We start from the raw sequence: 21,711 nt of genomic DNA on the forward strand, positions 1-21,711 counted from the left end.
CATCCTGGGACAATTGGGTGAAGAAGAGGGTCTATGTAATAAATAAGTAAATATTAGAATTCACAAAAATCTGTTTCCTTTATGGTTACAGATGGCACTAACAGAGAATCCAGCAACTGTTTCATTAGCCAGTGCCCCATGGGAGATTGTACTAACAAATCTCTGTATGCTAGAACCGCACAGGAGTTTTGTTGTTAACGTACAGTATGGAGAAAATTACTTTTTTGTCTTGTAAAATCCTGGCACTTCACCAACAAAGAAAGGACAGTATAATAAAGCTACTTTTTGTAACAGTTTGTGGAAGTTTATATTCCCTTCCAATGAGGTCTGTCAGTGTGAAGCATCCAAAACCATTTCATCCATAATATCTTTCCACTGTGTATTATTCAGAGATTCCTCCATATCAAACCAAAAACATCTTGGCAAAGTCACAAGGTAAACAAAGAATTATTAACAGAGCAGCTTGACTTATTACTGCAGAGGTCCATCAGGTGGAAGGATCCCAATGGGTTTACCCAAACCCAGATCTTCAAGATAAAATAACTACATCTTCATTTGGGAATCTGATGACTAAAAGAAGGCATGCACTTCAGACCTAGAATAATAACCTAGAATAATAATTAAGAAACCAACTTCAATATGCCCCCTTCCCTTGCTGGTATAATTGTTGCCTGAAACTGTGGTGAGTACAGATCTCTCCTTTTCTTCAATGTGGTATACAAGCTGATGTTGTCCTTAGATTCTCAGAGAATTCAAAATGAATTTAAATCATTTATGGCTAAAAATGAGATAACTATTCTACCTAAATTTATCAGTGAGAGACATCCATGCTGACGTAAAGAAAATGATTTGCTTCTTTCCCATATGATTTGTCATCTTATATTTCTTAACCTGGTGCCCATGTCCATATATAGAGAACATTCCATCTGTGGAATTTTGCTTCCATATGTGGAACTCCTTTATTGGCTTGGCGTGTAACATCAGTATGTTACATTAACGACAACATTAGAAGAGCTCTGACCAAAGACCTGTCTTATTCAGCATCCTGACCTAAACAACCAGATCCTTATGGGAAGCTCATAAACAGGATATGAACAAAACAGTGCTACCATCAGTTGCTATTCCCAGCACTTGAGGAAATGATACTGAGTTTAAATGAAGTCAACTGGGTGTAGCTTAAGTCCAAATAACTCATCATTGCTGGAGTTCTTAAAAGTGGCCTACAATATCCTTTCCCCTTTCTCCCATTTTATTCTTGTTCTTGTTTTTATATATTGTTTATAGGACATTCTATCCTGCTGTTCTAGTGCCTCTGCACTGCTCAGTATTCTTAATTTTCTCACAATATAAAAATATATTTAGAAGGGGGTCTTTTTTAAAAAAAAAAGGAGAAAGAACAGTAACTGAAACAACACCTGTGTATTTTCAGTTAAAGGATCAAACTGGAGATTGCTCAGACAAGTTCCTCCTTTTTTCTAAAAAATGATGATATTTCCTAAGAGATTTTGAATGTTAAATAATCTTGTATTTCTCATAGCAGCTTTTCAAAATCTGATTTGCTACCTATGACACTGAAATTTATTATTTTCCTCCTTTCCAATAACAGTATGTTTGCAAGTGCACATGGATGGGGACAACTGCACTATAGTGAACGAGTTCATTCTTGTGGGACTCACAGATCGATCTGAACTACAAATCATCCTCTTCATAGTCTTCTTGCTGATCTACATTATCACAGTATTGGGGAATGCTGGGATCATTGTAATCGTGAGGACTTGCTCTCAGCTTCAGACGCCAATGTATTTCTTCCTTAGCAACTTATCCTTCCTGGACCTGTGCTATTCCTCTGTCATAACACCCAAGATGCTCGTGAGCTTCATATCACATAGAAAAACCATCTCCTACTCTAGCTGTTTCACTCAGTTGTATTTTTATATTGCTTTGGCAACAGCAGAATGTTACCTCTTGGCAGCCATGGCATACGATCGCTATGTGGCCGTCTGTAACCCACTGATGTACACAGTCATCATGTCTGAAAGACTATGTGTTTTGCTGGTGTTTGCTTCTTTTGTGGTGGGCTTCCTAAATGCAACAGTACAGATAGGTTTTTCCTTAACAGTGTCCTTTGGTGATTCTAAGGTCATTAACCATTTCTTTTGTGATGGGCCACCATTGATGAAGTTGGCCTGCTCTGATACCACTCTCAACCAAATCCTTGTTTTTACCATTGTTGGATTCAATGAAGTTACCACCACGTCCATAGTTCTCATTTCTTATACCTGCATCTTCTCTACCATCCTCAGAATACGCTCCAATGACAGCAAGCACAAAGCTTTCTCCACCTGTACTTCTCATCTAACCGCCGTCAGTTTGTTCTATGGGACCCTCCTCTTTATGTACTTGAGACCCAGTTCCAGCTACTTTTTGGAGCAGGATAAAATAATCGCAGTGGTCTACACAGTGTTGATTCCGTTCGTGAATCCCCTGATCTATAGCCTCAGGAACAAAGATGTGAAGGATGCCTTGATTAAAGGAATGGAGAGACTCGGGATTTCAAGATAAATGTAGCAGTCGCATACTGGAAAGAATATAGCAATGGGTTAGCTCTTTGATTTACCTGAAGGTTGGGGAGGGGAGAGAATTGTAAAACAAAAGAAAAAATAGGAATAAAAACTAATGCTCATTATCTATATATATCCAGTGTTATACAGGATGATATTCAATGTTAGTTATACCCGTTGTGCCAGGCTGGCACAATGAGACCGCTGAATTTTAGTAATGTACATTCATTGATTTTAATAGGTCTGAGCTCTGAATATATTGGATATCATCCATACCTTATTATTTTAAATAAAGATTTTCACATGCCTTCATAAAGTAACCAAAAGGAAGAAAAATAATATATTTGTACGTACAGTATCTACAAGAAATAAAAATGAGAACATAGTGGTAGTAGTAGCTGTAGTACTACGGGTAGATTTTTAGAAGGTTCTTAATGCTTAGAAGGGATAGATATGGAGATTGTATTGATTGCTATTACCGTGCAAAACCAGACAAATAAACAAGTAGAAGGCACAAATATAGACGTGTTGGAATTTAGATTTTCAAATCACATTGGTTGCACATTGGCTTGAAATTGATTGTTCCAGTGATTTTTTGATATGGACCATCTCTCAGTGAGCTTGTCTTCTGTCTTTTGCTTAGCCCTGTGTTTCGCTTGGCTTAGAAGTATGTAAAGTTTATTAACATATGCAACTACCATTTCAAAAGTAGCTTTGTCAATATAAGAAAGGGTTTCTTGAAAATGAGAAAGGTGATTCATGATTTGCATATTAATTATTTATGAATAAATAAAAATACAAATTCTGCTTGTTATAATCCAAAAATTATTATGCAACTTTACAATCTGCCCCCCCTGCCCCCGCAATCCGACTTGGTGCTGGTGCTTAGGTGGTTCAGAGATGATTTGGCATTGGGGTGAACTGTGAGGTGGCCAAGCTTGCTAAACAAACCAGGTTATTTGGGATGATGAAAACAAAAAAAAGATAGCAAAGATCTTCAAAGATATATAACTGGCAAGTGTAATTCAATGTAAGAGATTCATATGGGGTAAAAAAATTCCTAATTTCATATATGTGCTAACAAAGACTCAACTGGTGGTGACTGATGATGAAGACTGTTAAATATCTATATTTCTGCGTATATTGCTCTGTTACTTAGAGTGAAGAAAAAATGTTGGATTGTTTAAGTGAGAGAGTGGTTTCTATAGGCACAATCCTATACTCAAGCAGTTCTTTCAAAAAGTTAAGGCATTACAAACATTTTAAATATTCCCATTATAGTGAATGGGGAAACTTGAAGCTTCGTTGTTCCAGAACAAGGTTCTGTTTTGGGTCTGAGCAAAGCAAGTAGCCTCTGAAGTGGTGCAGGTCAAAACACACCACTTTCTGAATCATCTGGTCAAGGTCCAAACCAAATCTTGTGTTCAGTACACACCTCTAATATCTATGTTGTTGTTGTTGTTGTTGTTGTTGTTGTTGTTGTTTAGTCGTTTAGTCATGTCCAACTGTTTGTGACCCCATGGACCAGAGCACGCCAGGCACTCCTGTCTTCATAACTTTTATATGCCTGTTATCTTTGTCCATGGAGTTTACTTGGCAGGGATACTGGAGTGGCTTGCCAGTTCCTGCTCCAGGTGGATCACGTTTGGTCAAAACTCTCCACTATGACCTGTCCATCTTGGGTGGCCCTGCACAGCATAGCTCACAGCTTCTCTGAGTTGTTCAAGCCCCTTCGCCACGACAAGGCAGTGATCCATGAAGTACCGGTAATATCTATGGTCAGTACTAAAAGCTGTGACATGTGTTACAAAAGACACTTCCATTTTCTCCTTAAGGGGGATAAGCCTTTCTGGTAATAGTCTGTTTATTTATAAGTATTTTTAGGAAGGTTGCAATAGCCTTTTCAGAGTTAAGGTGGAATTTAATTATATCATATATGGTTTAAAAAAGCAGTTTTTAAGTGGCTCCTTTTTTTTTTTTTTTTTGAAGGGGCAACTTGTTAAAGGGGTTTAAGTTTTTTTTAATTAGTTTTCAAATTGCTATAGAACCACAAGGACAGATAAACCAAATTAAATAATAACACCCAATCTAAGATCAAGACATCCATATTTTCCTAGAAGGTGCAGAGAGAGATAACTGTAAATCTGAAACTATATGGGATTACACACATGAGACAGGAACTTTACAGAGCTGATGGAGTCCACTTGTCAGACTTAGGGAATGACATTATACTCTCTGATGATGATCATGATAATAATAATAATAATAATAATAATAATAATAATAATAATAATAATTTCTTATTTATACCCTGACCATCTGGCTGGGTTTCCCCAGCCACTCTAGGCAGCTCCCAACAGAATATTAAAAACACAATAAAACTTCAAAAATTAAAAACTTCCCTAAACAGGGTTGCCTTCAGATGTCATCTAAAAGTCAAATAGTCGTTTATTTCCTTGACATCTGATGGGAGGGTGTTCCACAGGGTGGGCATCACTACCAAGAAGGCCCTCTGCCTGGTTCTCTGTAACCTCATTTCTTGCAGTGAAGAAACCACCAGAAGGCCCTTGGAGCTGGACCTCAGTGTTCGGACTGAATGATGGGGGTGGAGACATTCCTTCTGACCTTCATAAGGGGTTAAGAGCAGTAATAGTTGAGCAGTGGGGGAAGAAGCACTAAGTTATCCTTTTCGTGTTGCAGGTGTGAATGGGAAAGGAATAGATTAAAACGGATGATGAGTTCCTTGAGGCATGTTTGAGGTAAACTGTGATGCCAGAGTATTTCACGCTTTGTGATGTCATGGCGAAGGGTATGGCTCACTGTTGAGCTTAACCTGTGTCACCCATTTTGGGTTTTGCAGTCTTGATGGGCCATGAATCAGGAAGGAGTTCCTCCTCACCTTTAAGGGTGTGGTGTGACAGGTACATGTCCATCTGCAAACCCATTACACAGCTATCATGAGCAAAAGTGTATGCAGTTGGATGAGGAGGGAATTATGGCTGAGTGCAGTTCACATTCAATGGTACAGACTCTCCTCACTATACATCTCTCCTCCTGTGGGCGAAATGAAATTGATGATTATTTCTGTGGTGTCCACCCTTTATTGAAATTTGCAAAAATTAAGTTTCACCACCTAAAATGGCATGCCCTACTGTGGCAAGAGGAGTTGGAAATTAAGGCCAGCTTGACTCCCTTCAGTGTAGGCTTACCCAGTTAACAGACAAGAGCCTGATAGAGTCTGAAGATGCTTCTGTACATATTGTCATTTATAAGTTGAGTATGTTCTTCTATATTTAATAAAGTGGTCCTCATTCTACACCATACTTGGTGTTTTGCCTCATTATTTCTGGTTTCCTAACATAAAAGCACACTTTCTTCTTTTGGGAGTAGGGAATCATTTTGAACAGAAAATGATTCCCTAGCTCCAATATTGTTTTCTCTACCATCAAGGGAAAACAACTCAAGCCATTAACAACCAACTGATTTTGTGCTTAAGGGACTAAAGCTCTTGACATCAAGCAACCTAGTATAAATGTACCAACACTTTCAGACCCTTGTATCTTTCTGAAATGAGAAAATGGCATTATTTAGAGACATAAATTTAAGGTAAGTATTAACTAGCAGGATGAGAAAGTTGATTTTCGCTCTCTTGGAAAGGTTGACAAAAGGGTTGTGACTGAGTAGAAGACTAGGAAACAAAGATGTTTCCCAATGCCATTACAGCATTTGCTAAAGTTGCAGTTGCAATAATCAAACTTTAATTGGTCTAGCTGTCACCTAAAGCTTTCAGCCGTAATCTGGTGCCCACTGACCCCATTAAATTCAGTGAGATTTACTTTTGAGTATACATGTACAGGATTGCTTTCTCAGTGAGGCACGGAGCTAAAGAGCTCACTCAATTAATTTAACCTGTTTGTTTTAACCTGTTTGTGGTGCATTACTGTGAAAAAATCAGTATGAAAGAATCAGTATGAATGATGACTTCTCCTAACAATTGGCCACATATTTCATTTGAAGAAAGAAAGAAAAACCCAGTTAGGTTACATTTGTTTCAATATAATAAAAAAAAATGATGTCAAGATGGTTATTATTATTATTATTATTATTATTAAAAAGTCAGTCAAATACTTGAAATTCAGAATGCTGATAACACAAATTGTTTAATCAGTTGACAGCTGTAATAATTGGAGAGCTTCTGGCTGCGCTGTGGCCTGCCAAATTACATCTAGTGGTAACCTAGGCTAAGCCAGGCCTTTTTCAGTTGCAGAATCTCGTCTCTGGGATCTCACCCCATGCCCCATGGTAGCAGCTCCGTTGAGTTTTTGGTGCCTCATGAAAATGCATTTATTAACCCAGATTTTGTTGGTTACTGGCACCAAACATTGAGAAAATATCTGGAAATTGCTGTCTCTAGTGCCTTCAATGCCCAGTAATTTTAATTTTCTTACAATAGTTAAGATTCTTGGGAGAGAAGTCCTGAAAGAGAAGAGGAGAGGAGGAAGAAGAAGGAAAAGGAGGAGAAGCATTACATGAGTCAACCGTAACATGACCTTCATGCTCTCATTTGAACTACAATAATGGAGATTGCTGGGGAAAGATCCACCTTTCCCCCCAAAACTGATAATATTTCTGATTTAAAATTATAATTAAATCATATTTTTTTCATGAACATACCTTTTAAAATTCAAATCCCTGGGGAAACCCAGCCAGGTGGACAGGGTATAAATAATAACATTATTTTTAAAAAAACATTGTGAATGATGTGCACCGGGCACTGAAATATTATTTCCACCCTCTCAAATAACAGAATATGTACACATAGATATACATATAGACAGACAGATATATCAAGTGCTTGCAAGTGCACATGGATGGGAACAATTGCACTATGGTGGGTGAGTTCATTCTTGCGGGATTCACAGATCAATCCAAGCTGCAGATCGCCCTGTTCATTGTCTTCTTACTGATCTACATTATCACTGTGATGGGAAATATTGGGATCATTGTAATCGTGAGGACTTGCTCTCAGCTTCAGACGCCAATGTATTTCTTCCTTAGCAACTTATCCTTCCTGGACCTGTGCTATTCCTCTGTCGTAACACCCAAGATGCTAGTGAGTCTTTTATCTCATAGAAAAACCATCTCCTACTCTAGCTGTTTCACCCAGTTGTTTTTTTATATTATTGGTGCAACAACAGAATGTTACCTTTTGGCTGCCATGGCATACGATCGCTATGTGGCCATCTGTAACCCATTGCTCTATACAGTCATTATGTCTCGAAGGCTATGTATTTTGTTGGTCTTTGCTTCTTATGTAGCTGGGTTTATAAATGCATTAGTAAATACAGGATTTACCTTAACAGTGTCCTTTGGTGACTCTAATGTAATCAACCATTTCTTCTGTGATTGGCCACCATTGATTCAGTTGGCCTGCTCTGATACCAGTCTCAACCAAATCCTTGTTTTTGCTATTGCTGGATTTAATGAGGTTACCACCACATTGGTAGTTCTCATCTCTTATGCCTGCATCTTCTCTACCATCCTCAGAATACGCTCCAATGACAGCAAGCGTAAAGCTTTCTCCACCTGTACTTCTCATCTGACCACTGTCAGTCTGTTCTATGGGACCCTCCTCTTTATGTACTTGAGACCCAGATCCAGCTATTCTATGGAACAGGATAAAATAATTGCTGCAGTGTACACAGTGTTGGTCCCTTTGGTGAATCCCCTGATCTATAGTCTCAGGAACAAGGATGTGAAAGAAGCTTTCATGAAAGGAATGGGGAGGCTGAGGATTACTTTAGCAATCATCTGCTAGGCAAAACCCAAAGAATAGGGAGGGGAGAATATTTTAAAAATGAAAAAAAAATTGTGAGTAAAAAATAATCTCACTCTGAACAAGCCCAATGAATTTAAGAGATTTAAATAATGTACATCCCGTGACTCCAATAGCTCTATTCTCTGAGTATGACAGCTGGAGATCATCCCTATTTTATTTTCAAAAAAAGAGAATCATACAAGCTTTCAGAATGTGATGAAATGAGAAAAAAATTGAACATTTGTAAATACAAAATATACAGTAAAGAAAAATATAAGAACATAGCAATAGTAGCAGTACATATTTAGAAGGTTCTTCGTTATTAGAGTGGACATGGAGATTGCATTGTTACCAGACTAACCCAGACAAAGACACAGATATGAAGGACAAACATACACTCATGAGAATACAGTTATTCAAAACAAAGGAAAAAAATGGTTGCACATTGGCTTCAAATCTGTCATTCCAATAATTTATTAATAAAGACCAACTCTATGAACTTGTCATCTTTTGTCTTTCACTTAGTTCAATGTTTCATTTAGCCCTGGAGAATATGTGTGTTTTGTTGACATACAAAACTCCCTTTTCAAATGTAGTTTTTTCTGTGATGCTCATTTTAAAGAATAAATTGTGAATAAATAAATAGAGTCATTAAATACAACAAATTATGGTTGCTGTTAAAAAATATTATGAAACCTATTATTTTTTCACAATGGAAGGATGCGAGAGGGAACACAACCCCTTTGGAGTAAAAAAAAAAAAGTGACTAAGGAGGGGACCTGACCAAAGTCCATAACAGTGGAACTCGTGGTCAGCTAATAAAGCTACAACTCGAGAAAGAAAAAAATGTACTTCCTCACACACTTCATGGAATTCACTAACACAAATGTACTGGTGGCCACCAACAAGGACAGTTATCAAAGGGGGTTAGTTACATAAAAGAGGATCAGGCAAATTCATACTAGTTCAAAGGTATAGCCTATGTGCTTTCAGCAGGCTTCCCCTCTACAGACATGCCCCCAACATGTGGACAGCAGAGGGTGGGGCCAGCAGAGGATTTGACTGTAGGAGTGGAGCTACCATGCAAATAATAATAATAGTAGTAGTAGTAGTAATAATAATAATAATAATAATAATAATAATAATAATTTCTTATTTCTACCCCGTCCATCTGGCTGGGTTTCCCCAGCCACTCTGGGGGCTTCCAACAGAATATTAAAATACAATAGTCTATTAAACATTAAAAGCTTCCCTAAACAGGGCTGCCTTCAGTTGCATGTCGAGGTCCCCAAGCCACCCCTCAAATAACTCACAACTCACACATAAATTTTTGTTTAAGGTTTTTGGCATAATTTTGGCCACAACTTTATTAAAATACATATCTGTGAGTGGTTGCTTAGGCATTGGTTAAGACTATCTGTTCCCCGCCGCCGCCACCACCTGGGGACAGAACTGACATCCGAACTCCATCGATGCCAGTAAGAGAAAACAATATTGGGGAGCAATGGAGCTGAGTCACAGGCCCTCAGCGCTCACCCGCATGCTTCCCGGGGCTTGCCGGCCCTAGCCCCTCTCCAGGGATTCGGACGAAATCGTGGCAAGCCCCTGGATTCCTTTAATGGAATTCCCTTCTGCAGCAGCATTGGAGGGGCAGGCACAGCCAATCCTTACCCCTCCTCCAACCAATTGATAACCAATGCCTAACCGCCAACCTTACAAGTTGTGACGATTTGCTACGCAGTAGGCAAAAACCAAATGGCCCAGACAATCAGCAAGGTGGACAAAATTCCTACCAGGCCCCTGCCCCAATGGCAGACGACCCCATGACAGGCATAGCAAGGTCAAGCAAACCCTCCAAACTCAGGGCGGGTGGGCGGGTGATCCAGCTCACGCAGCGAAAGAGAAAGCACCAAGCTGCGTGCTCGGAATTTAAGCAGTTCGGTCCCTCCCACCAAATTTGCAACAAGTAAATTTCCCCAGCAACACAGCCATCCAATTAAATGCCAGGGTGATATTTTATCACCCTACCTGGCAACAGAGGGGTGACTCAGCGGACACCACTGCAACACGTGCTCTCATTTAGGGAGAACATGCTATGTCTTCTAAAAATCTGGTAGTTGTTGTTCTCTTTGACATCTGGTGGGAGGGCGTTCCACAGGGCTGGTGCCACTACCAAGAAGGCCCTCTGCCTGGTTCCCTGTAACTTTGCTTCTCGCAGGGAGGGAACCGCCAGAAGGCCCTTGGCGCTAGACCTCAGTGTCCAGGCAGCACAATGGGGGTGGAGATGCTCCTTCAGGTATACTGGGCCGAGGCCATTTAGGGCTTTAAAGGTCAGCACCAACACTTTGACTTTTGCTCAGAAATGTACTGGGAGCCAATGTAGGTCTCTGCTTTCCCCCCACATAGTGGAGAAAATAACCCTGGAGGCAAAAACACACAGCAATGTGCATAAAGATGTATACAGTACTTTAATTTCTTTTAATTTTTATTATTTGTATACTAGGGTTGACATATTCCCAAAAGTGAAAATCTGGACAGAGTTGTTGAGCACAAATCCTTCCAGACGCCTTTTTTCAGAGTGATTCCCGGACGAATGGCAGCCATATTGTCAGTGCAGGATTTACATATAAGCTAAAGAAGCCTCTCTTTGGGGCCCCAAAAAAATTAAAGGGAAAAAACTGGATGTACATTTCCAAAACATAAGATAAAAAACAAATAAAATAAAACCTACATACAGCAACAGTGTTTGGTGTTGTGTAGGCTCCTATGATGTAAGTAATAGGCCCCACCTGCTAGCCTTCTCCCTAGAATATCACTGGTTTGATCATTTCTATATATAGGGTGCCTACATTCTGCATGGACTGGTTGCATGGCAACATGTGCAAATGGCTTTAGATACCTATTAGGTCCATAAATTACCATATAGCATATATTCAACACAAAAAAGTGACAATTTGTTGTTGACAAAGGACAGCTGGACATATAAAGGGCCCCATTACCATCAGTAGCTTAGGGCCTCATCAAACCTAAATCCAGCCCTGCGTATTGTATACCACCTTTCACTCCTTTTCCAGGGAGTTTTCTCTTCTCATGAGGTGGCCAAAGTATTGGAGCCTCAGCTTCACGATCTGTCCTTCCAGTGAGCACTCAGGGCTAATTTCCTTAAGAATGGATGTGTTTGATCTTCTTGCAGTCCATGGGACTCTCAAGAGTCTCCCCCAGCACCATAATTCAAAAGCATCAATTCTTCGGCGATCAGCCTTCTTTATGGTCCAGCTCTCACTTCGTGGCGAAGGGGCTTGGATATATCAGAGAAACTATGAACTATGCCGTGCAGGGCCACCCAAGATGGACAGGTCATAGTGGAGAGTTTTGACCAAATGTGATCCACCTAGAGGAGGAACCAGCAAGTCACTCCAGTATCCCTGCCAAGAAAACTCCATGGACAAAGGCAACAGGCATAACCCCCATAAAAAAACCCCAAAACACCCCCCACACATTTAAAAGGCCAAACGCTGGGTTACAGAGGAACATTTTCACCTGGCACCTAAAGATATGTAGTGAAGGTGTCAGGCAAGCCTTGATGTGTGTTTGAGAGGATGAAATGTTTTCTAAGGGTGGGTAACAAATGCATAAACTTTTAGCATGAACACACACTGCAGCAGCAAGCTCACGGTAGGAAAGTGAGCAGGGTGTGTGGGGAGCCAACCCCCTGGTGTCGGCCTTGCTATTGATTTCCTACATGGAGCTAAGGCAGGGCTGGTAAGCCAAGAGGTTGAGGTGACGTGGTGACTCACTCTCTTTTCTTTTCTTTTTTTGCTTTATTCTTGTAACTTTCTTGATTGCCCACTTCAAAATAAAGCCGTAATTGGGCTTTTAGCTAATACCCAGTATGCCTTATTAAAAACTGCTTGTTGCATGTATAGGGAAATTACACAATCCATATGTAGAGAGAGAGAGAGAACATGATAACAATATTTATAGTTTGTGTAATGACAGCGAACAGCGCTCGGCGAGCTGGACTTCTGCCCTGTCAGAGACATGCTCGTGATTTTGAATAAAAGCATTTATTTGACCAGCATTTTAATACTTAAAGCTTGGGCAAAAGCTAATGTGTCCTGGTGTGTTTGGGTGGTAGAGGGGACTATTCCATGGATAATCGCTGCTAGATCTACATCAAAAGGGCCACATGGGTCAGGAAAATAAATGCTGCATAATCTGTCCCTGGGAGAATCAGCCTAACAAGCTCATTTGAGAGGGAAATAAAATGTGTGTGTCTAACTAAATTCCTTGCTATAGCTGCTTATTTTCCTCTATAGATGTGTGAGTGTGTATTTATTTGACTGCAGCAATTAAAACCACAGGTATGCAAGCAATGTCAAGGGAATACTGAATCTTTAGGGGTATGATTCTGCCTTTCTATTATTTAGAACCTCATTCAAGGAAAATAGAACAATAAAAAACATCAATTAATATCCATGAAAAGTCCTCCTGATTGGGTTGTATTCCGTGTTTGTCTAACTCAGGGTAAACCCATTAACAATTTCTTCAGCTGCTGGAGGCAGATTTTCTTTGGCCAAGCTGCATGAGATCTAGAGCCACACTTTCATTCTACCTACACCATTCTTGTATGGTCATTGATCACAATGTAGAAGTCACTTGAAAACGGGCTTCAAATATTGCATGTAGCACGTGTCATAATCTGTAGAGCAGCTTGCACTGAGAAATGTTACCTACTGAATAGAGTTTCCATGATAGCTTTTACAACAGAAATGGGAACAAATTTCATGATATTTTTTTCTGCCCTCCAAAATTTCCCCCAATATTAATTGTGATTTTGAGATGAGAGATTTTGCAGAGACGCCCACCCCCAACCCCCCTACCCTGGAAGAAACTGCCCAGAAAAGGCATCTGCGTTTGTACAGTTCTGAGCAGTCTTCAGCCCAGACACATTCAGGCAATACAATAGACCTGCAACTTATGCATCATTTACAGTGGTGGCTTTGCACGTGTGGCAGAAAAATAAATGGAGAACAGGAGGGAAAGCGTGTTCTCCTTCATGGAGAGCACGTGTTGCGGTGGGGGCCGCCAGGACACTCCAAAGTTGGGGGCGGGCTAATTGATCGTTGGCCACTGATGCGATTGGGGCTTCCCTTGTTGTTGGGAAGAAGTTAATGTTGCCATTTGTTGATTGACAGCCAGAAATGCTAAAACTCTTTGCACGAGGCTAGGGCTTCCTCTTTTTGACCGTGCATCGGATTGCCCATCCCCCCCTCCCTAGAATTAGGGTTGTTCGCTTTGACCTTGCTATGCCTGTCATGGGGTTGTCTGCTCTTGGGGCAGGGGCCCGGTAGGAATTTTGTCCATCTGGCTGATTGGCTGGGGCCATTTGGTTTTTGTCTACTGCGTAGCAAATCATCACAACTTGTAAGGTTGCGGTTAGGCATTGGTTTATGGTTTGGTTGGTTGAGGGGCAGTGGTTGAGTGCCTGCCTTTGGTAGGTTGAGTGCCTGCCCCTCTAATGCTGCTGCTGCTGCTGCAAGGGATTCCGTTAAAGGAATTGGGGGCTAACTATTGCTTGTCCACTCTGTCAAGGGGGCTCGGGCCATAGCAATGAGCTGCATTTGGGGTGAGGGCAGGTTCCCTGCTCCGTGGTTACCCCCAAGTGTATTCCCCTATTCTGACTTTTGCATCGTGCGGAATGTCAGTCTGTTCCCCCATGGTGGGGGCAGATAGTCGCAACCAATGCCTAAGCAACCACTCACAAATTTGTATTTTAATAAAGTTGTGGCCAAAATTATGTCAAAAATCTTAAACAAAAATTCTGTGTGATGTGTGAGATTGGGGTGGCCCTGGGGACCTCGACACGCAAACAGTCAGAACAGGACATTTGAGATCTCACACAATCTTTCCAGGGTCCGGTAAGCAAGGTGGAGGGCTTACAAAGTCTTTTCACACTGGAAAGACTTTTAACCTGCTTACTGGGCTCTGAGGAGGACACTCAAGGCCTCTGGAAGGCTGTGGAAAGCTCCTGCGAGATCTTGGATGGCCCTGCAAGCCTCCCACAGCCCCAGAAGTTGGGATAATCATGCAGGGGTGGTTCCTGGGGTCTTCCTGACAGTACTTTGCCTTTGTGTGCAAACTCCCAGAATGTAACATTTGCCAAAGTTGCATAAAGTATTGCACATTACTTCATGGCCTTCTGCAGTTTTGGTGCTACTTCCTTTCCTAATCAAATAAGCCTTCTTCAGCCTCATAATACAAAGGTGGTCATCAAAATCTACCATATTTTTAAATGTGGAACAATGGTTCCCAAATAAACACTGTTCCCATTCTAAGTTTGATTCATATTTCTAGTTTTATTTTGCAATGTTCTAAAATGAATACATACATAGATATATCCAGCTGTCCTTGGAAAATATGGTATAGATCTCAATATTGGTTGCATGCATGCATCTTTTAGACCCTCTTCTGGAAATGGATTACAAAGAACACTTGCAAAGAACACTTTTTATGAACATATGACCATAAGGAATAACTTTGCCCACGTTGCAACTGCAGCTGGTCACCAGAGCAGCAAACAAGAAGGAGTCCTAGAATTTAGCACTTTCCTAGTCTTGGGTCACTAGATGCTGTTCAACTACAACTCCCAGCATCCATGACCCTTGGCCATGCTAGCCACTGTTGTTCAACAACATTGGGGAGCTAAGGTGGGAGGGCTCCTCTACCCTAGATCCACATGCTACCTGAGGGGCATCAGCCTTTTGAAGGCACCTTTCACTTCCTTGTTCCTCAGGCTGTAAATCAGGGGATTCAACATGGGGATCACTATTGTGTAGAATACAGAAGCAATTCTGTCTCTTTCCAAAGAATGGCTAGCATTTGGCTGGCAATATATGAGGAGAATGGTAGCATGGAATATAGTGATGGCTGTGAAGTGAGAGGCACAAGTGGAGAAGGCTTTGTATTTCCCTTCATTGGTGCGAATCCTGGATACAGATATAATAATGAAAATGTAGGACATGAGAATGATCACTATGGTGCTAGTCTCCACAAAGGTAGCAAAAATGAAAAGTAACATCTTATTGATGCTGATGTCAGAGCAGGATATGGCTAACACTGGGGAAATGTCACAATAGAAGTGATGGATGACATTTGGCCCACAGAAAACTAGCCTAAAAGCAGAACAAGTGTGAACTAGGGCACAAACCATGCCACACATGTAAGAAACAGCTACCAGTTGGGTGCAGAGCTTTCTAGACATGGCCACTGTGTACAGCAAGGGATTACAAATGGCCACGTAGCGATCATATGCCATCACAGCCAAGAGGTAAGATTCAGCCACCACTAAATTAACAAAGAGGTACATCTGTACTGCACAAGCAGAGAAAGAAATTCCTTTGGCCTCAGAGATGATGTCCACGAGCAATTTGGGTGTGATGGATGAAGAATAACAAATGTCAATAAAGGACAAATGACTGAGGAAGAAGTACATGGGAGTGTGGAGTCGCACTTCGAGCCGGATTATGAGGATGATGCCAAAATTCCCCATCAAGGTGACAACATAGATTGTGAGAAACACCACAAAGAGGAGGATCTGCAGCTCTGGGTGGTCTGTGAATCCCAGGAGGATGAACTCTGATACCAAAGTGTAATTTCTTTTCTCCATTCCTTTGAGATCATGCTTTATCACTAAGAATTGGGGAAGATGGTAGTGGATACAAGATTGTTGACTCAAAAATCAGCTTTGAACAAGATTATCTGTTGCCATATTATTTTGTCAATGAAGAGTGCCGCAGTAAAGGCTTCATGTTGACACCTCTGTGCATGGTCTGGGTAGAGTCTTGTGAGCTGGATAGAGAGATCTGGATGAGTTAAATGATCCTGTAATTGGTTTGAAAGAGAACCAGATTAATCTAAAGGTTCATCACTATGAAATATTCTGTATTTATACTGGATATGTTTTTGTTGTTTTATCATTTCTTATTTGCTGTCCTGTGTTCCTGTGTGAGGAAGGATAGCATATAAATTTAATTAACAAAGAAATAAAATGCAAGAAGCATATTAAATTCAAAGTCCACTCACTACATTTTTTATTTTTACTTCAAAGGATGCTTTTGTTTCTCATGTTTTTAGCATGTGATTAAAAATATCATTCTAGAAGAAAACTCAGCTGGAAAAAATACTGTGTGCAAAAATCTTTATGAAACAGGTCAATTTAATATCAGTATTAAAAACTATTAGAATGTCGACTATGGGAAAGGTGTATTTTTCACATATCTTACTAGACAACCAAGGGATGGACCTATTGAAGTCTTTACAACATTTATTTACTGATCAAATTAGAAATGGGTACATGAAATTGCTTCCAGGTTACATAGCTAGTGTTATAGTGACCACAAAATGTGAAAGGAGAAGGAAAATCTCCCGCCAGTTGTCTAAATCTGGGGTAAAGTTTATGAAAAGCTATGTGGTTATTGTGAGAGTTAATGCTGAAGGGAAGGTCTTTGCCTCTGAAGGATCCTGGAAGGAAAGAGAGGGTTCCAGTTCTGCTGAGAACTGTTTTTAGTTGCAGTGGCCAACATTTTCTGGGACCAATCCTAACTTTGTTCCTGCCCTTCTTACCTGTCTGATCCTTATCATGGGAAGCCGTGAAGGAAGAGAGAAGATGCTCTTCCTTGAATTCAAAAGCAAATGCTACTTGAGTGTGCGGGAGCTGTTTTTCATTCACTTTTATGGCCTTTGGGGTTTAATCTCTGGAGCAATTTGAGAATTCCCCATCTTGGAGAAAAGAAACATTATGACAAAACTTTAGTTGCAATGCTTTTTTTTTTTCTAGAAAAAATATGTGCCGGTACTCACCATGAAGTTGTTACAGCAAGTGCCACACTTTTTAACCACAACAAAAAGAGATGATAGTACTGCATCCCTTTGAGTACCCACTGGAAAAAACCCACTGTATCAGTTGTATTATTATTATCTGTGCTTTTTTTTCTTAAAAAAAATATTTATGGGTACTCTCATTTTCATACTCACATTGAAATGTTTAGGAGTATGCATACCCTTGCGTCACCCCAGAAAAAAGCACTGATTATTAAAATGCACAGTTATCTTTAAAGGAACAAATAACACTGCTACCATTCCTTGCTCCACCAGCCCCAGGCTCCACTCTTGCTCCCTGACTTACAAGACCAGAGCGCTGGGCGATCGATTTTCTAATGAAACCTAGAGATCCTTTGAACATGGGTTCTCAGTACAGTGATACCTTGGAAGTTGAACAGAATGTGTTCCAGAAGTCCGTTCGACTTCCAAAACGTTTTGGAAACCAAGGCGCAGCTTCCAATCAGGAGCTGCAGAAGCCCCGTCGGATATTTGGGTTCCAAAGAACGTTCGCAAACCGGAACACTAACTTCTGGGTTTGCGGCATTCGGGAGCCAAAACATTCAACTCGCAAAGCATTTGGGATCCAAGGTACGACTGTAAAGTGAAGTACAGTCATCCCTCGTTTTGCGGCCAGGGTCTGTCCTGGAGTCCCGGCCGCTAGCCAAAAAGGATGCAGGGCAAAGCCATGCGTCTGCGCACACGCATGGAGCGGTTTGTGCTTCTGTGCATGCACAAGCAGCAAACCCGGACTGGTACTTCTGGTTTTGCTGCAGATGTTTGCTGGAATGGACGCTAGACAAGGTGGACGTATTACTGTACAGCATAGGCAATCTGCTGCTCATGTGAATAAATGTCAGGACTGAATTAAACTTTGGCTGCCTTCAGTTGGGCTTGTATAGCTCTATTTAGGCATTCCGCTTCACACAGCTGTAATTGTGTAGAAAGTCAGAGTGGTGCTATACCTGACTATCTGCCCCTAGCCCTATGAAGAGGCAGGGAGGGCAAAATCTCCACTCCTCTATTAAACCATGCTGCAGCTGCATTTAAATGGAGGGCAAAGTGCTTCACAGAGCACTTTAGCAAACAAATTAGGACGGCTTAAGGACTCCAATCGGTGTGAAGCTGGTTTGAGATACAATGCATCAAATAGTAGCATTGTATAAGAAAGTACTAGATACATGTGTATTTTGGGTAATGTCATGTGAACATGTCCAGCACTGGAAATGCAGTTGAGTACACACTAAAGGGGAGTCTGAACACAGCCTAAGTTGCAGTCTTAAGGAGCTCCTTATACCAATGGATGAAAAGTTAAACTTATAAAACTAATTAATTAAACTTGTTTATGTGGCAGTTCATCATCAAGGATACCTTATTCTTCCATGTAGTTACAGATAGGTAGCCGTGTTGGTCTGCCATAGTCAAAATAAAAAAAATCCTTCCAGTAGCACCTTTAAGACCAACTAAGTTAGTTCTTGGTATGAGCTTTCGTGTGCAAGCACACTTCTTCTGTGTATCTGAAGAAGTGTGCTTGCACACGAAAGCTCATACCAAGAACTAACTTAGTTGGTCTTAAAGGTGCTACTGGAAGGATTTTTTTTATTTTTTCTTCCATGTAGGACATAGATAGGAATAATATGTGGCACCAGAGCAGTCTTGTGTACCACATGCTACACCAATGCCCTAATACCAGGACCTGTGTGCAAAGATGCACGGCTGTCATATGAACTAATGAGTTAAGTTCTGGATAGTTTCAAGGAGATTTTCCCCTAAGACAAAAATCCTCTTGTGCTTTCATCTTCCAACCTACCGCAGATAAACAAAGTCCAAGTGCAGCAACAACTTGGAAAAGAAACAAACAAATGCAGAATCACTGTGCCCTTGGGGTGAGGCCACGGTATAGGCACTCTTGGGGAGAGAAACAAGTATTTCCAGTGACTTGTGGTTTCATACATGCAGTTAAACAGTGCTGAGAGCTTGCAGAGGAGCCTCTTAAAGGTACAGTTAAAATTTTAAAATCTGATCTTGTTTCCTTTCTTAGAAATATCTTATTCCAAAAGTTTTATATGTATAAGATGATATATCGGTTGTTGATGATATTTGTGCATTTGGATATGAATGGTGAGAAGCCTCAAGTGTAGCAATTAAAAACATGGAGCATAAAATAGCAGTGAAGATATTTAAAGAGATGGGAATAGAAAGCAAATCAGAAACATTCTAAATTGATGAAGAGGTTTTTTTCTGCCAAAAGTTTAATGTATATGTTGTTGTTGTTGTTTAGTCATGTCCGACTCTTCGTGACCCCATGGACCAGAGCACGCCAGGCACTCCAGTCTTCCACTGCCTCCCGCAGTTTGGGCAAACTCATGCTGGTAGCTTCGAGAACACTGTCCCACCATCTTGTCCTCTGTCGCCCCCTTCTCCTTGTGCCCTCCATCTTTCCCAACATCAGGGTCTTTTCCGGGGAGTCTTCTCTTCTCATGAGGTGACCAAAATATTGGAGCCCCAGCTTTAGGATCTGTCCTTCCAGTAAGCACTCAGGGCTGATTTCGTAAAGAATGGATAGTCCATTCTTGCAGTCCATGGGACTCTCAAGAGTCTCCTCCAGCACCATAATTCAAAAGCATTCATTCTTCGGCGATCAGCCTTCTATATATTAACCAGTAAATATATGTTTTAATACTCAAACTAGGGGGTGTCAAAGACATGGCTAAAGGTTTTGCCAGGAGGTGTAGAGAAAAGGTAGGATTTGAAATATTGAAGAGAATGGCAGGATTTGGAAATGGCTTGGATATAGGAGAAGGAAGGAGATGAGTTGGAGATGATTCCAAGCTTGGGCACAAAGGAGTTGACCTTGTAGACTATTACAGCATTAGCAGCCAACTAAAAAAAAAAATATTTTTTCTTTCAGCTCCAGTGCCATCAAGTGACAGAGACAGACAAAGACTGGCATGCAAGAGCAGCATTGAAGGAATGTCTGAGGGAAATGGCTCATTGGGAACAGACTTCATCCTTTTAGGATTTACAGATCAGCATGAGCTCCAGGTTTTGTGCTTTGTGCTCTTCTTTGCCATTTATATTTTCACCATGGCTGGGAATCTCGGCATGATTGTGTTAATCAGGATGGACCACCGGCTCCACACACCCATGTACTTTTTCCTTAGCCATCTTTCCTTCCTAGATGTGTGCTATTCTACTACAATTGTCCCCAAGACCTTGATGAATTCTTTAGCAAACAGCAAATCCATTTCTTTCTCCGGGTGCACCATTCAGCTCTTCTTCTTTGCAGCTTGTGCTACCACTGAGTGCTACCTGCTGGCTGCCATGGCCTATGACCGTTATGTTGCCGTTTGTAACCCTCTGCTGTATGTGGTTGTGATGTCTCATAAGCTTTGCATAGGGCTAGTGGCTGGGGCGTACGCTGCTGGCGTGATTAGCTCAGCCACACACACCATTTCCATCTTTCGCCTGCCATTCTGCCGTTCTCGTAGGATCAATCATTTTTTCTGTGACGGGCCTCCACTCCTAACTCTGGCCTGCTCAGACACACATTTCAATGAGATGCTGCTTTTTGCGGTTGTTGGCTTCAACATCATAGTCACCACTGTTATCATTCTAGCATCGTACTTGTCTGTCCTCACCACTATCCTGAAGATGCGGACAACGGAAGGCAGGCGCAAAGCCTTCTCCACCTGTGCCTCCCATTTGGCCTCTGTTGCTTTGTACTATGGGAGTTCCCTCTTCATGTATTCAAGGCCCAGCTCAAGCTATTCCCTAGATCAGGACAAGGTGGTTTCTGTTCTATACTCAGTTACAATCCCCATGTTGAACCCTCTCATCTACAGCATGAGGAACAAGGAGGTGAAAGATGCCCTCAGAAAAGTGAGAGGCAGATTCCTTTCCTGATGACTAAAACTGCACAGTAAGATGGGAGGGGGGGTCATACATTTTTCTGATGCAAGAGCCAGGCAGCCTGGCTAACCAAATGTCTGGTGGTCTCAGGGCAGAGGTGGGGAAGCTGTGAGCCTCCAAATGTTGCTGGACTCCAGCTCCCATTGTCTTTGACCATGAACCATGTTGGCTAGGGCTGATGGGAGCTGAAGTCCAACAACATCTATAGGGCCACAGGTGGTCCACAAGTGGGGAATGCCCACAGGATCTGCCATCATATAATATGTTGGAAATGCTGCCCTCTTTAAGAAATACGTTCCTGCCCTGTTCTTGACTTGGAATCTCTGTGCGATTTTTGTTTGTACAGAATCATCTATTCCACTTGCATGATGTGCAATACATTGGTGTTTTATACTTTTTGATAAAGTTAGATGTCACTTCTGTGCAAAGAGGAAGTAGGGGGGGGGGGGAATCCACATTTGAGTGCCATAATAACCACATGCCCAACTTTGCTCTGTTTCTTTTGAGTCTGCTGCTGATGTCACAAACTGAAAGGACAAA

The 21,711-nt window shown here is 41.2% G+C and overlaps 3 protein-coding genes across 3 annotated transcripts; 2 read left to right on the forward strand and 1 right to left on the reverse strand.

Annotated features, from left to right (window-relative positions):
• The first annotated feature begins 1,595 nt into the window (after window positions 1-1,595).
• LOC308471355 (olfactory receptor 5AR1-like) lies at window positions 1,596-3,242 on the forward strand. The gene has a single exon (XM_080995330.1). The coding sequence runs from the start codon at window positions 1,624-1,626 to the stop codon at window positions 2,560-2,562; it is 939 nt and encodes a 312-aa protein (XP_080851456.1). The 5' UTR covers window positions 1,596-1,623; the 3' UTR covers window positions 2,563-3,242.
• A 4,186-nt stretch (window positions 3,243-7,428) lies between these two features.
• LOC308463613 (uncharacterized protein) lies at window positions 7,429-21,165 on the forward strand (the record flags this gene model as incomplete). The annotated part of the gene is made up of 5 exons (XM_080982185.1): window positions 7,429-8,364; window positions 15,176-15,437; window positions 15,849-15,950; window positions 16,058-16,225; window positions 20,171-21,165. The coding sequence occupies 5 exons, from the start codon at window positions 7,429-7,431 to the stop codon at window positions 21,163-21,165; spliced, it is 2,463 nt and encodes an 820-aa protein (XP_080838311.1).
• LOC308471555 (olfactory receptor 5L1-like) lies at window positions 15,122-16,048 on the reverse strand (the record flags this gene model as incomplete). The annotated part of the gene is made up of 1 exon (XM_080995646.1): window positions 15,122-16,048. One exon carries the CDS (start codon window positions 16,046-16,048, stop codon window positions 15,122-15,124), a length of 927 nt encoding a protein of 308 aa, XP_080851772.1.
• Window positions 21,166-21,711: the final 546 nt, after the last annotated feature.

Source organism: Podarcis pityusensis, assembly GCF_964106645.2.
Source record: "Podarcis pityusensis genome assembly, chromosome: 1".
NCBI lineage: Eukaryota > Metazoa > Chordata > Lepidosauria > Squamata > Lacertidae > Podarcis > Podarcis pityusensis.